The sequence below is a fragment of the Acartia tonsa genome, chromosome 5, assembly GCF_053477335.1.
Source record: "Acartia tonsa isolate MP-2025a chromosome 5, ASM5347733v1, whole genome shotgun sequence".
In the NCBI taxonomy this organism is placed as follows: Eukaryota; Metazoa; Arthropoda; class Copepoda; order Calanoida; family Acartiidae; genus Acartia; species Acartia tonsa.
Genome location: NC_137264.1, coordinates 22,283,701 through 22,299,905, shown reverse-complemented (window position 1 = coordinate 22,299,905; position 16,205 = coordinate 22,283,701). Strand labels below are relative to the sequence as shown.

General features: G+C 30.4%; 1 protein-coding gene across 2 annotated transcripts in view; it reads left to right on the top strand.

Moving 5' to 3' along the window:
• LOC145319051 (protein Fe65 homolog) overlaps window positions 1–16,205 on the top strand; it is a 113,461-nt gene that overhangs the window by 38,384 nt on the left and 58,872 nt on the right. For both annotated transcript variants that reach the window (XM_080160876.1, XM_080160875.1), the window contains exons 5-7: window positions 3,788–3,872; window positions 12,983–13,092; window positions 13,736–13,832. In XM_080160876.1, the coding sequence (XP_080017002.1) occupies window positions 3,788–3,872; window positions 12,983–13,092; window positions 13,736–13,832 (292 nt within the window). The remainder of the gene's footprint in view (window positions 1–3,787; window positions 3,873–12,982; window positions 13,093–13,735; window positions 13,833–16,205) is intronic.

Here is a 16,205-nt window from a genome sequence, read left to right as displayed (position 1 = left end):
ATTTACTTATTTATGAGTTTCCCTTTAAGCTTTTGTTCGTAAAAAGAAATGGCTAGCCCACAAGAAATAAATTGATATAAAACCTAGACGGGGACAGATTATAAAGTATTACCCTTTTCTTGGATTCGTAGCTGATCTAAAATTTACTTTTGTACGATTTTCTAGAAATCTAACATTGTAACATTTTTTTACCATTTCAAATGCTTCAGGTAAAGTTTTAGTTGATCTATAGATTTGTTAAAACTGTAAAGGATCGGTCTAAAAAACGCATTTGAACTTAGTGATTATAATTTTCTAAAATATTAAGGCTTGAAAATATACTCTTCTAATATAAGTGACTTCTTATTATGATTTGTTTTTACCAAATTAGCAAGGCGCAACAATTTCATTTAAGCCATATTGTTCATTACCTATATTCTACTAAATCATAATATTGATCATCTTTCTAAGAACCATTCCTGTAATAAGATTTATATTCAGCTGTGCCAAAAATTAAGAACTTGTGCTTGTTTTCCTATTGTAATGTATGGCCCTTTTTATTAGCCCAACAAAAAATTAGGACAAAAGCAAAAAACTTTTTCTTATTGCACTATTTGTATTATTATTCCTTTCTTTTTATTAACACATCTTGAGTGTTTATGAAGCAGCTTATAGTACCTATGAAAAAAAATGTCGTCATACAATACAAAAGACAGATAATAGGCCAGTATACATTTTATCATTGGTCAATTAAAGTATTTACTTGCCTATCATTGGTAATTTATATTGTATCAAGTCATTTTTTTATAGGCACAAAAAGCTAATCTGTGTTTATGAATCCATAAATCGACCATTATATGTTAACATAAATGAGAGTTATTGCTCTATAACTGCTATTTAGCCGTTTGTTTTGTAATCATATTTTATTTATCCTATGTGTAAATAAATAAATGTTAAACATACTGTTCCCCGTAACCAATTATAGAGAAACTACGCTTTCAAAACAAATATTGATAATCCAAATTTTTAATTAAGTAATCAGAAAAAAAACATTAGATATCTTTATTGTAATCAAATGCACTACTTTAGTCAAAATGATGTTAATTTGATTTAAAGATATATATTTTTCTATACCTATAGAAGAGAATTTATAACTTTTTTCAAGCTATACTTTAAATGGACCATAACCATAATTCAGGTGCCATTGTTCTTTCCCTTCCTGGTTGTTGAAAATTGATATAAACCTTGCTTACACCAATAAAAGTGTAATAGAATGAGGATGCTCCCCCCCCCCCCCCTCCACGATAAAATCTAGTTTACAGCTTTTCTACCTTTTCTATACAGTGTTTTTGTTATGTAACTTAATTTTAGAAAATAGCTAAACATAAAAACTTATTATAGGATAATACTCAAGTCTTGACCAAACGTCCGTCAAAAGGTTCCTTCTTTTAACACAGCCGCTACGTGTATTCATAAAGAGCAGATTTTTGCTTTAACAGAAAAAATTGCCTAGCAATTTTATATGATTTTATACTTAAATTTACTCTTTAACAGAATAGCAAATATCAAACGCTCTAAAGAAGGTATCAACTAGAATTAGGTAGGGAGTAAGATAGTGGGAGGTATAGGGGGGGGGGGGTAATTTAGCTGGTTTAAAGGTTGATAAAAAGATTTAAGGTTCTAGGAGGGAATAGTGAATGCAGGACCGGAGTAAAACTTAACAGTGTCATTTTAGTCGCACAATACAGCAAAGGAAACATAGCCAGAATAATTTTAAAAAGCACAAAACAGATTATCTTTCTGTCTTTTCTGAATATATCAATAATTTTTACAATGTATACTAGTTTTCACTTTACTTTTCTTATTATTTACAATCTTAATTAGTTGTTTCTTTAGCTTAAATATTTTTACTTCTAATTAACTGCAGTTGTGTATTGACACTAAAAAGGGTGTAATATTGAAGGACAAAGTTTATTGCAATTCTACTCAAACTTTCTTTCTTTCTCCCACTATCTCTATCTCTTTACCTCTCTCTCTTTATCTATCTTTTTCTCTCTCTTTCTCCACTTCTAGATATTTATCTCTCTCTTCAGTAAAATCTTTTATATTAAGATATCAATACCCAACGTAATGCATGACTCTTCAATTTTTCTTGTCATCCGAACATTGGTATCTTGTTTAATTAGCTATTCTACTTATGGACTTAATTGTCCATGTTTGAAAAAAACTGCAAATTGGGAGGAGCTACCCCAGCTCACTAACAATATTAAAGGGATTCTTCTCTTCATTTAGTTTTTGCAATAAAATTGGTACTTTTCAAATAAGTTGTAACGTAGAAAAAAGTTAGATCAGTCATTACACAATTCTAAAAATGAGAGAAATGATTTCTTTAAAACAGTTTCTGACATTATATTTAGGACAATTATATCCATAAGTAAAATCACAAAAAAACGATAGGTTAAAAAAAAGAATAGTAGTGTAGTACACCAAAACAGTAGAATAAAGGATCTGAAATACATAGATAGAGGCTTCTAGGGGCGTATATGATATAAAAATAATGGGGTGTCCCATAGTGTAGTGGTTAGCGCACTACGCTTTGGTTGGGAGAAACCGAGTTCAAGTCCCGCCATAGACTATGCACTTGGTTGACAAATGCTGTCGCAATTTGTCAAATTCACGCAACCTTCCCTGAGATGCCCTAGGGTTGTAAGGGGGGAGATTTGTAGAAAGTTAGGATTCTATATATCAAGCAAATTATATCATGCTTTCCCTCGTCCATGCTCCTCATTCATATGAGAGCGCCATTAATTAGGGTGGCTTAATATGGAACACCTGCCAAAAACTCTAGGCCAGGGTGATGTAATAATTGAGTAGCTTCCACGAGAATTGCGGGTAAGCTTATAACGTAACATAGAATACACCCAGCTGTGCGCGAAGCTTACCAATCTATGATTGGCCAAAGGATTCTCACCTCCAATCTCCGTGTGCATCTGAATCCTAACTTCAGAGAATCATGGCTACAAACAAACAACATATAAAAATAATACAAAATTAAATTTGGGTATATTCCATTTCGTGGCAACGCCCCTTAAGGGTTAGAGCCCCTCGCAGTGGCTAGAAATAGAAGAAACGCCACTTAAGGGGCGTTGCCACGAAAGGGACTATACCCTTAAATTCTATGCATCCCTTTTCTAAAAGTTTAAAAATATAAATTTTATAAGATAACTCATCTAATTTAGGTATAGAGATACCTTAATCATCTTTTAAAATTTATTTTTTACTTTTTACCATTTAGAATAATTGACAATGTTTCAACTTTAAAAAAAAATTAGGATTGAGGAAAACAATCTAATCTTTAAAACAAATAACTTTTTCATTTAAAGAACCTTTGCAATTACAACTTTTTTTGTTGAAAGTTTCTATATTTTTGGAGATTTTACCTTAAGAGTCATTATCTTTAGCGAAGCAATTTTAAAAGTTTATATGGTGGTATATCGTTTGGAGGTAAATGTGTTTTCGAACCCAAATGTTGTTTCAAACTTTTTAAATAACTGATGGGAGGGCAAACACTTCAGACGTTTTTTTTTCGTAAATACAGGTCTGTATAATACACATAGGAGGGAGGGGGTAGTGTACGATAGACTTTGAATTATTCTGGTACCAACTGGTTTAAAGATATGTGTTTATTAGTTGCCTTTAAAACTTAGTACTGGGTTACTCTTAATAATTCTTGATTAGTTGGTTAAAACTAATCCCCCGAAATTGAAGACAATCCATGCTTGTAACTCTATAACCACTATCTTTTCAGAGCCGAGCGTTCCTCTGAGTGTGTACCAGGAACTTCTGGAACTCGAGGGGAGAAGATCCCTCTCCAACTCATCAAACAGCATCAGGTAACTATTCTTATTTTGCACTGTATAAAATCAAAATAAGCCATCAGACAACTAAACCTTTGTCTGGAAGTTGTAATGATTCATGGTAATGAGGTTCATCTGTTTATGGATCAAGGCTATCACCCATACTGGTACTATTATTTATAAGACGGCCACTTTTAATGTCATTAGTTATGACGCAATTATGCCGGTTGCCTGGCTTTGCATCAAAATGCAAATGTTTATAAATAGATTTAGAATCATATTTCAGCCTTGATTTGAAATCTAACATGGTGGGGAATTTATTACACATATACTTTTTGAATGAATGATTTCGTCCAATAAAGCTAAGCTTTTTGGCTTTGTTCTTTTATTACATATTAGGCTTTATAGTGTTTAGTATTAAGCTAACTTAAGTTTTTTATTTTCAGTATTGTAATAGTTTAATTCTATTTTTTGGGGGTTAAAGTACATTTATTATTTCTATTGTAAACATGGCAATCCTTATATAAAAGTAACAGGATGTCCGTCTGTAACTAAAGATCTCGTAAGAGTAAAAGAATACTGATAATACAATTTCTGAAGTACGTATTTGTTTTTCCAAATATTTTCCCCTCTAGTATAAATGCATAAACCACAAACCTTTGGTTTTATCTAATTATGCCATCATAATACAATTTTAGAATTCATACAATATAGTAAAATTTGGTTGCATTGTATTTTCAACTGCTTACTTAATCCTAATCCATAGCCCCTGCGGAGACCTAGCAATTCCCTAAAAGCGCATATGGACCACGAATGAAATCTTTGAAAAAAAATTGATCTGATGTAAGTAAAAGTACCTAATCCCCTCAGGGTTTTAAAATGTTGTCATATTTTTGATTTGCAGATTTAATGTAAGTTTCCGAATAGCTTTAATTATCATTTGCTTTTCTCTTCATTACGAGGTTCCCCTCCCTTAATTTTAGATTTCTAAATTAGATTTCAAACTCACCCCTCTAACGAGCAAAATATTAGGAAAATGACATATTTTACGACTCAAGTGCTATACTTACCGCCCCCCCCCCCTCTCTCCTATTTTGTAAATTTGTTAAACGCCCTTGGGAGAGCTCTAACTGAATTTAAAGGATAATAAACACAACAACTACGTTTATTTTTTTCTACTAAATTCAAGGATGGGAGGCCAAAAACGATAAACTGTACAAATATGCGATTTTGTCAGCAAAGTAAAATATAACTTAATTTGAAAAATACATTAGTTTTATAGGAGGGGAAGAGCTGTTTTTAATTAAATAAGAATTATCAAAACTCATTGTTTCTTTATTATTATCTTAAGGGATAGGATAATAGACGATAAATGTATGTAAACTCAAATTGTGAAAAACAAAATTACCCTTTCTTTAGATTAAGATTGTTGTTGAAAGTTGGAATTTTACTAGTTTTAAAGTTTTTAGACCGGTACTAAGTTTTTCTGTCAATAATACCCTTAGTTTTAATTATTTTCTGTGTTAAATTGTTATTACTGTGACTTGTTTGGACTTTAGTTCTTAAAATTGTTCCCATCTATGCTTTAAAAACTTTAATTTAAAAGTTTTGTAATAAACAAAGAGTTAATTTTCTCTTCTGTAGAATATGTTTTCCAAAGTCTAGCCGTTAGGTGTAAAATTTAAATAAATTTTATTTAAAGCGAGGCTTTCTACATTTAATATGTTCTCTTATCAGATAGTTTTGTTCGTTGATTTAAGCGTTACTTTATAGTCAATACAAAACAGATATGCTTTTAATGATTGAAATGTACCAACTCTATAATTACTTCGTAAATTGTGAGCACATTTAGACTCCTGTTTAATACTGAAAGCACTCGCACACCATCTATTTTAATTTCTTTATGTGTTGTACGATATGTTGAGCTTCGTTTATATGGATAGATTTTTTCCGTTACTTTTATTTCTTTATTTTCCATCGTGTAATGAAACTTAAGGAAAATATTATGGTATTCAACTGAGGTACTCAACTTAGTTGAAACAACAACTCTTATAAAAAAGTATAGAAAAAACAAGGATGACAATATTTATTAATATGAGCTCAGACTTTGAAATAAAAGTTAAACGTACAAACTGATTAGTCGCATGTATAATGCTAGATACTTTAAGCAAAAGTCAAGAATTATAAAAAAAGACTTTGCTTTTAAATTAATTAATTCCTTAAATAGAATGGAAATAAAATCTCTATATTGTAATTGTATTTTTTTTTTCATCTATTCTGTATATATTAAGAAGGTTGTGCATTCACATCCGCATTTGTAAGTCATTCAGTTGCGCCGCCAATCGGAAAAAATAAATTTTTTTAAAAATATTTTGCGATTTCTCTTGGAGGGTGATGGTACCCTCCCCCAAAGTAGCTATAAACCTTTTCAGGACCTATGAAAAGTTACACTGTAAAGGAGAATCATACACAGAGATCCTGTTACTTTTATATAAGGATATTTTTTATGTTGAATGCACTTTCTTTAGTCTTATAGTTGAGTAAATCAAGCTAATTTATTGTTTGTTCATTATCATTGTGATTTTTAAAACATTGTGAAAGTAATAATATGCGGAAGTGAATGCACTCTGTTAAGAAGTAAATCTACAGACAAAACAACCATTATCATATACAATACAAAGTATTCGAAATAGACAATATTAGGAGTAATTACGATAAGGTTTTTAAGATCATTTAATGTCTTTTCTTTTTTAAATTAAACGCACAAAATTGGAAACGTAGGAAAAATTTTAGAGTCTAACTTTGATTTGTTTCAAAGGTTTAATCTCTTTGTTGGGGCTTTGAGTTCAGTTACATTTAGTGGATGAAATCTTATTTTGTTGGAATACCAATAGAGCATCTAAAAAATTCTTCTTATTGTTGATTGTGTAGATTTTATTATTATATGGTAAGCCCCTTGCACGGCATGACATATGTAAATTGAAGCAATTCTAATGGACCTACAAAATGATTTCCAGAATGATTATTCTTTGAAAAATCTAATGTTTATGACCATTGGCTTCTTGTAAACATAAAAACCTTGTTATTTTAGCAGTGTTAATGTATATTTTGTCTAACAGTTACAAGCGTAGTTTCTTTATAAACCAGAAGTCAATTCTTAAAAAACTTTTGCCCCACTAAAATCAGTGAGGCAAACTAAAAATTTAGAGGGGATTATTTTGCCTCACTAAAATTTTAGTGGGGCAAAAAATTCTTTAAGAATTCACCTCAGGGCTCGACTGTACATCATAAAAAAAACCTAGCAGAGTGTTCCTATTGGTGCAGCCGTCGTTTTAGGGTTGTCCCATTTTTGCAGAAAGTTAGGGGCACATTGGACTGTAAATTATAACGCTAACCAAACTTTTCTCGTTTTTTTTTATACAAAAACTTTGGGTGCCTGGATTGATTTTTTTTTGGTTGATAACAAAATATTAATATCCATAATTTTTAAGCAATAACTGTAATCTACAAAGGGGTGATTTTTTTTTATCATCACTAGATATGTATATCAATTTATCAAGCTGTACTTTTAAATTTTTAGCAAAGATTTTTTTCTTGGTTGAATGATGGATATTTTTATTCTAGTGTACTGTATAATAATGTACTGTTATAATGTATTTTGGTTATATTCGAGATAAACAATTCCACTAATTGTTTTTATCTCAGCTTTTCCCCAATGAACTAGGGTTACCGGATAGGTAGATATACTAAAAAAAAACAATGAAAAATATAACCATTTTCTTTACAAGTTGCAAAGCTAACATTTTTTTGGTAAAAAATTTAATGATATAGTATAAAATATTTTTAGAATGAAAAAAATAAAGACTGTAATCTGTCTAAGCTGTGTATGTAGGTTGTTAAACTGGTTTTGACTGCGAAAATATTTTAGAGTCTAATAATACTGTAGAGTTTATATACTGCGTAGATACTGTAAAGTTTAGACTGCGAAAATAGTGTATAATATACTACTCAGAGAATACTTTTTACGGAGGACTTATACACTATCAATACTTTAAAAAGAATATGTGGAATAATTGCATGTTGCATATATTGATCCCTTTATTGTACACATCAACTTGTTAAATAGAGTATTACAGGCAGACAGATAGGATTATTTTTATTGACAGAACGATAACACCATTTCTAGACCAGTTTGTTATCATAGAATCTGATTAGAGACAGGGATTTTAGGGATACTATAATGGTTTTTAATGTTTACGTGTCAAGTTATATTTATTGAGATGCTAATAAATATTGAGGGAAGAATAAGTTGAAGATTAATTGTCATTGTACCCTCCCTCCAACCCTGAACTATGAACATTTATAAAAAAAGTTATTCAGATACCTTAATCAGAAAAGGGAGATTAGCTTCTTATTAAGTATAATAATTAGTTTTACGGCCTTTCTGTTAACAATTGTATATCCAAGTGTTTCAGGAATCATAGTGCTTTAGATAAATATACAGGACAGCTCAAAAATTTCTAAATTAAAATCAACTCTGAACTAAAACAAGCTATTTCATTATAGAAAAATTTACTAATAAAATTTAAACTTTTTAATAAAGACAAAATTAGGTTAATCTCTCACTTCCTATCTATCTCTCTTTCCTTTCTCTCCTTATCTGCCACTCTTTCCTTTTATCTGTCTGTCCAATAATCCGATATCATGTTCCTTTAATCAAGTGGAATTTTTTGTTAGTTGTTGTTTTTGTTTAATATTTTTTTGCTTGTGTAGTTATAGAAACTTTCCATAATTTTTCCTTGTCACTTTTTAGCTCAACAAGGATGACAACATCCATAAAAGCGAAGCACTGAAACGGTAGGACAAACGGACAATAACACTTGTATAGTGTCAGAACTGAATAATCAGAATATATAAATGTATAAAAGTCGAAGCAAAATTGTAAGTAAAACTGCTTGATACAGCATAATGTTTATGGAGATACTTACATTTTTAGGACTTGATTATAGAGTTGCTTCGCTTATAACATTATTCTTTGTTGTTCCAGGAATCAATCCTATTATATAAAGTAGAAGCGTATACCATAAATCAGATTAATCGAGATAATTAGATCACATAAAAATTTGTTGTTAAAAAAGTAAAAAATCAACATTTTAAAATGGACGTACAGACTTTCTGGTAATGATTATAGAGTTGCTACGCTTTCTAAATCGTACCCAACTACTAAAGGAATCACCATGCAAAGTTTGAAATCGATAGGATAACTCTAACATGCCTAAATTAACGAAAAAGCTACCCGTCCCGGACGGACTGACAGACCCTAATTATAGAAAAGCTTCGCTTTTAAAAAGTAAGAATTTTGGGAAATTAGAGCAACAACAAGAACAATAATTTCATTGAAACAAGGTGGTCAACAACCATAAAAGCAAAGTTGCTATGCTTCCTAAATCGTACCTAATTGTTACTAGAATAATCATGCAAAGTTTAAATCGATAGGACAATTCTAATATCCCAAAATTAACTATAAGAACCGTTACGGACGTACAGACGAACGGACAGATCCTAATTATAGACGATCCTTACTTTTTATGTTTATGCAGAATTATATTACTGGTATTATAAATGTTTCGTAAATAAAGCAATGTAACCCGGATAGCATTAATATTAGTGCATGCAGATAAAAAGAGTGATGTTCTTTTTAATCAAAGACTGAGGGAATGACCGAAAAAAAATAAATCGAAACAGACTGACATATACTCTAGTTGAGCTTTTTTTCTATCAATTCGTTAAGTCAAAAATACACTAATTATACTATTAAGCAAGGGGTATAGTCCTTTCCACGACATCCCTCCATAAGGAGCGATTCTTCGTATTTTTAAAATGGCTTTTTATAGGTTATTTTAGGTTATGTTAGGTTATATTGTGTTAGGTGATTGCCCCACAGGGTTAGGTAATTGGCCCCGCAGGGTTAGAGCCCCCCGCAGGGGCTAGAAATAGGAGAAAAGCTACTGTGAAAAATACGAAGAATCGCTCCTTATGGAGGGATGTCGTGGAAAGGACTATACCCTAAGCAAGTATCAGAAGAGATGCGTCAAAAATATGTAAAAAAAAAAAACAGTTGCATATTAAACAGTAAAAATGAGAAAATCTTATGATACATTCCGAAAAAGCCTCAAATTCATAAAAGAATTTCTGTCTGCTTTTCTTTTTCACCATTATAGCGAGTAAAAGAATCTTGCTGCGAATGCGTCATATATTTCGCACACTTTATCAGGCATAGTTAGGGTTAATGTTAGTTCTCACGGCCATACACAAATTATAAAGTATCCTTGCTGTTAATAATAAATTTATATTCTGATAGAAGTAAGGACTTATTTATACTCTTTGTGTATGTAAATGAACAAGGATTGGAATAAATATATTAAAACTTAAAGGTGATAACAAATATTTATAATTATATGTACAGTGTGTTTTTTTTATGATAACTTTTTTGAAAGCAATTTTACCCCACTTATGGTTATCAGAATTTAATGATTAACGGCTTATTTTCTTCGTTTTTTATAACCATTTATAGAACAACAAAAAAATATTTCAGTTTTTATTAAAAAAGTACAGTAAAATAAAAAATTCAAAACCTAGGTGTCAACATCTAAAAATGATTTTAGCGCATTTTTCTTATGCTCAAATTTTCTACCCTTTGCAAGAATGGCTGTAAAACGTAAAAAGTAGAGATACAGAGTTAAAAATTGATACAGATATTTTTGGGGACATGTACTAGAACATATCAAAGTTTGAAGGTCATATCTCAACCAGGGAGGGAGTACTGGCTCCCCAAAGTGAACTACTGAAAATCCAATTTTTTTCTTGCAAAGTGTAGAAGATTTGAGCTTAAGAAAAATGCGCTAAAACCTATTTTAGATGTTGACACCTAAGTTTTGAATTTTTGATTTTACTGTACTTTTTAAATAAAAACTGAAATATTTTATTGATGTATTATAAATGGTTATAAAGCACGAAGAAAATAAGCCGTTAATCACTAAATTCTGATAACTATAAGTGGGGTAAAATTGCTTTCAAAAAAGTTCTCATAAAAAAAAACACACTGTATTAATTTAAAGTAGCAAGCTTTTTTGTCTGTAGCGAAAGATTTCTGTAATTGCTGAACCTATATGGTTCTCCTTTTCAGTATAGCCTCTCATACTTACTAGGGGCGGCGCCGCTAGTAAGTAGAAAAGCATTAAGAAATTATAATAAGATGAAATGTTTATCCAAAATTTTTTTATAAAATTTTTATATTGCATGAAACTTGAATTCGATTTTGATTTACAAAACTACTAAAAATATTGTGTCCTGTAGTTAATTCTTTAGAAAGCATATTACCATGCATGTATGTGACTTGGTTTTGTATAGATTAATTAAGTTCCTTTATCCATTCTTACATTTACACTCAAAGTGATCGCGGGTTTATTTGGACAATCAAGGTTTTAGTAGATAACACTACAAGTAAGAAAATGATTATTATACCTAAATTTTTGGCAATCAATGTATAAATTACAATCTAAAGCTATTTTAAAAAGTTTATATATCAAGTTTTATTCTATGCAAAATCTTTCTTGAAAAGCACAATCGATCAATCTAGCATTCCTAAGTAACTTGTGTATTAAACATGAGACCTGTCCGAAATCATCTGACTAATGTGTACCATAGTGTTTTCAATAATTGGACATAGGCATAGAACATAGATTTGTAATTTCATAGATCTATGGGGTTAGAATTGTTATATTAGGTTGCATTGTTGTGTCTTTTTCTATCCGCCACTATTTTTGTTTTTAAATTGATTTGCATAATTGTTAAATTAAATCATTAAAACTATCATCAAAATTTGGACTATAATAGAGATCGTGTGATTGTAGGTGATACTGAAATACTATCTTTTAAGTATTACAGTCAGACAAGCCAATACTTCTGGACTGTTGATTGGCTTTGCTGTCAATATAACTTGAAAAATATCATCTTTTAGTTTCAGCTAATTTAATCATCCCTATATCCTTGAATATTATATTTGAATAGCATTAATAAGACATTGAAATTTGTCTATTGATACTTCTAGCTACCGGCCTGCCCGTCATCTATTCATAAACAAATTCTTAAAATACAGTCTTTGTTTAAACTTCTCTATAATGAACATTGATTATAACTATTATGTAATTTGTTTTAAAGCAAGAAAATAAGATATTGAATTAAGAATTAAAAGGGGATTAGTTATGAATATGATTTTAGGATTTTGGTCTAATTTCTTTTTTCTTAAAAGGATGGTGCATTAACAAGTATTGTTTTACATAAAAAGGACAAGAATTTAAAGGGGGGTCAGTTTTTTTTCCTAGGCAACTTTTTATAGGTGGTTGGAGGTTACCTTATAACCTGCAACCCGATTATTTCAACTATTAAATTTCTGCCAAAACGTAAAACCCTTGATCAGGGATATTAGTGATAAGATAATGATAGATGAATTAAGTTGCACCACCAATTCCTATAAAAAATTCCCTCTCCTGTAGAATAAAAAAAATTTGGAAAACATTTGAAACATTTAACTTGCAACACTAAATTAAGATGATTAAAAGACCCTAAAGTTTAAGCAACTAAGGGAACGTGATAATAATTTTTTTTAAAAAGAATGATTTAAAGCCGATTATTCCTTTTCTCCCTGAGAATCTACAACACACCTGCTTTCAATTGTCCTTGACATTTAGAATAATCAGAAAGCTTGCATATATAGTATATACTTCTCTTTATTGATTTTCCTTTCAAATTTCATTTATAACGTTTAGGATTTAGCGCATTTTTTTTTCATTTTCAACGAGTAATTTTTAGCCCTATTGATAGAGAGGTTTTGACTTGTATTTTTGACGAGTTGAGCTTTTAAAAATACCAATTCTCTAAATAGGTTTATTACAAGAATAGGTGTTCTAACATAACCTAACCCAATCGGACATAAGGTAATGAAACAACAAACGATTAAATGTTCGTGCTCGACTTCACACTTTAAGGGAAAGCACCAAATTTAGTTTGAAAACTACTTAGTGGAAAGATGAATTTTCTTTTTTATAGTTCTTTTATTAAAGAGACATAAATAATTTTTTTTTCAGATCAACTGGAAGCAGAAAACAGTATGCCAACCTGGATATAGCCAGCATGGGGGTCAACCTGGAGAGAGGGCCAGAGCTGGATAATAAGATAGCAGCTATGGATATCTCAGGTATAGATAGGTAGCATGGCAGCTAGTTAAATAGGTAGATAGTATGGAGGTCAACCTGGAGAGAAGGCCAGAGCTGGATAATAAGATAGCAGCTGTGAATATCTCAGGTATAGATATATATCAGGATAGCTGGCTAGATAGATAGATAGTTTGGGGGTCAACCTGGAGAGAAGACCAGATCTGGGTAATAAGATAGCAGCTGTGAATATCTCAGGTATAGATATATATCAGGATAGCTGGCTAGATAGATAGATAGTTTTGGGGTCAACCTGGAGAGAAGACCAGATCTGGATAATAAGATAGCTGCTGTGAATATCTCAGGTTTAGATATATATCAGGATAGCTGGCTAGATAGATAGATAGTTTGGGGTCAACCTGGAGAGTGGGCCAGAGCTTGATAATAAGATAGCAGCTATGGATATCACAGGTATAGATAGTTAGCAGGATAGCTAGATAAATAGTATGGGGGTCAGGATGTCCAGAGGTGGATAATAAGATAAATCAGATAATAATATGTCAGGTATAGATAGATAGCTATTAGCTATATTATAGTTTTACAAAAAGCACAGTATTGGTCCTACTTAGGCTATTTTTCCGTTGATACTACAAGCATAGCAATCCTACAATTTGATTTTATATTAAGACAACAAGATGGATGTATCGGACAACAAGCTATCAGAATCCATGGCCGAGAAAACAGCCAAGCTGCACAGACTCCTTGGCGAGGCAGACAAACAGAGGTAAGTTTGTCAGTGGTAGCGCAGCTCTTTTACCGGTTTCATTCAAAAATTTTACTCAATGTTGGAATAAAGTATGCACAATTCTATTTTTTTTTTCATTTCAAAAGTAACATATCATCCAGGGAGGGAGGGAAAATTGGACTGTATTGATACCCAAAAATTTATAACACTTTAATCTTATTCGTTGGCTCAAAAACTTTGGGTTCCTTTGTTGAATTTTGAAACTTTTTACCCATAATTTTAATCAACAGAAGGGATAATTTGTTTATCATAATTGGGTATTTATATCAATTTGTCATTCATTGTCTTTCCCTTAAGATCCCTGCATAACACCCCTCCCACATTTAACTTTTTTTTCATGATTTTAAACTTAAACCAAAAATGTTTAAAAGCCATAAAAATAATAAATGACATATCTTATCTGTGCAAAAATGACAATCTTAAACTTAAAAAATTATTACCAAAAACTTTTTGGCGATATGCACATCCGTTTAAATAGTGAATAATGTACAAAATTTAGTAACTTTTTTGTAGAGAGAGATAAAGAGTGCTTTTAGTTATAATGTTTTTGTGTTAAAAAATGCATATAATCAATTTCTAAAGAGAGGATTTATGGGCAAATTTTATGATTAGAATAATAGAGAAAATTGCAAAAATATACTTAAAGAATAGAGAGAAAAAATCTGTAATGTTAGAATTAGCAAAAAATATTAAAATCTCATCAACTATTTGTCATATTAAATTCTTTTCTGGTTTTGTTTTAAGCTATTTTCCTGGAGAAGAGACACCCCATCCTTGAAAAATCCCTCCCGTTTTTTTAGGTTATTTTTGTACAATCCTAAAATTCTGTAATCGACCATGGGGAACTCTTCCCCTCCCCATAAATTACCTTTTTAACCTAAACTAAAATAAGCATTAAAGTTAAAAAGTTATCTTGTTTACCTTTTCATTAGATGTAAAAATGGCGCGTTTTTAAACACCAAATATAAGGAAATAAAATATATTTAACATAATTTATTAGGTAAATAAAGAATCTTTTAAACTATGTATGTTTTATAGTATATATCATTCCTCTAAGATTTATGTGGTCTATTAGATGAACAATAAGGAAAGAATGGGAGTTTTCAGGCATGCAGGGTTAAATCATTAGAAATTAATATACCTACACTTTTCCATTTTAAAATATGATAACTTTGCCATTAAAACTTTGAGTCCATTGTGGGTAAAAAAGATTATGCTTCCTTTATTTGAATATTTAGGCAGATTTAAAATTTTTGGTTACTTTTAAAATTTTCAATTGACCTATCATTGAATCCTTGGTTTTTATGCACTTTAAAGGTAGAATGAACTTTATAAGATAAATGGGCATAGGATGCTAAAATAATTTAAATAATTACACACCTTACAAACTATTTAAAACCTTATTTATACATGAAAATATATTGCAGCAAATATTTTTTAAATACAAGATTTGAGCTTATACAAAAAAAATTTAGTTTATACAAAATGAATAAAGTTGTTACATTTTCATGATATTAAAATATATACACATTATTCTGTTAAATGCTAGATATAAAAAAGGCTTTATTTTTAAAAATGTAGAAGGAATTTTACAAGATAGGCATTTTATGAGAAAAGCGTTTTTGAGATGTCCCACACAGTTGTTGCAAAATTGTTTAAAAACATACTTGCATTTTCCGAAAAATATATAGAGTTGCTTTGCTTTTTAAATTTTACCTGTTTAACTATTACAGGGATCTTTATGCAAACTTTGAAACTGGTAGGACAATTTTATCATGCATAAATTAACGATAAAATCTATCCATTACGGTTAGAAATTATATTAAACCATCGCTATTAAAAATAAAGAATTATTTTTATTATCTTTATTATTCGTTAATACACTAGCTCTGTTTAGTACGGTTACTAACACCTAGGATTAATCTTGTTCAGATTTGCATTAATAAATTAATAATACCACAATCTTGTTTTGGGTTATACTATTACACATCATGATTCAGAATAAGGAAATACAATTATACAAAACGAATTAAGAACATTCCTATATTATGGACCAATTTTATTTTATTGACTTCGCCTCTAGCATCTAATGGGTTTTTGCCTCTTGCAACCCCCTTTTTTAAGCTTAAAGCCTTCAATGGATCCTAAATAAGCTTTATTTTTGTATGTGGCAGATTTAAGGCTGTTTGTCGGGAGGTGCGTTACCCCTTCTTAAAGTTACTAGTAATTAAAACCTTATTTTACCATTTACCCTTTATGTTAAGATTTGTACTGTATTTTCAAATTAAGTGTGGAAATTTAATTATTTAAGTCTGGATGAATGCCCCAATTACTTTACATGACATTTTAGCA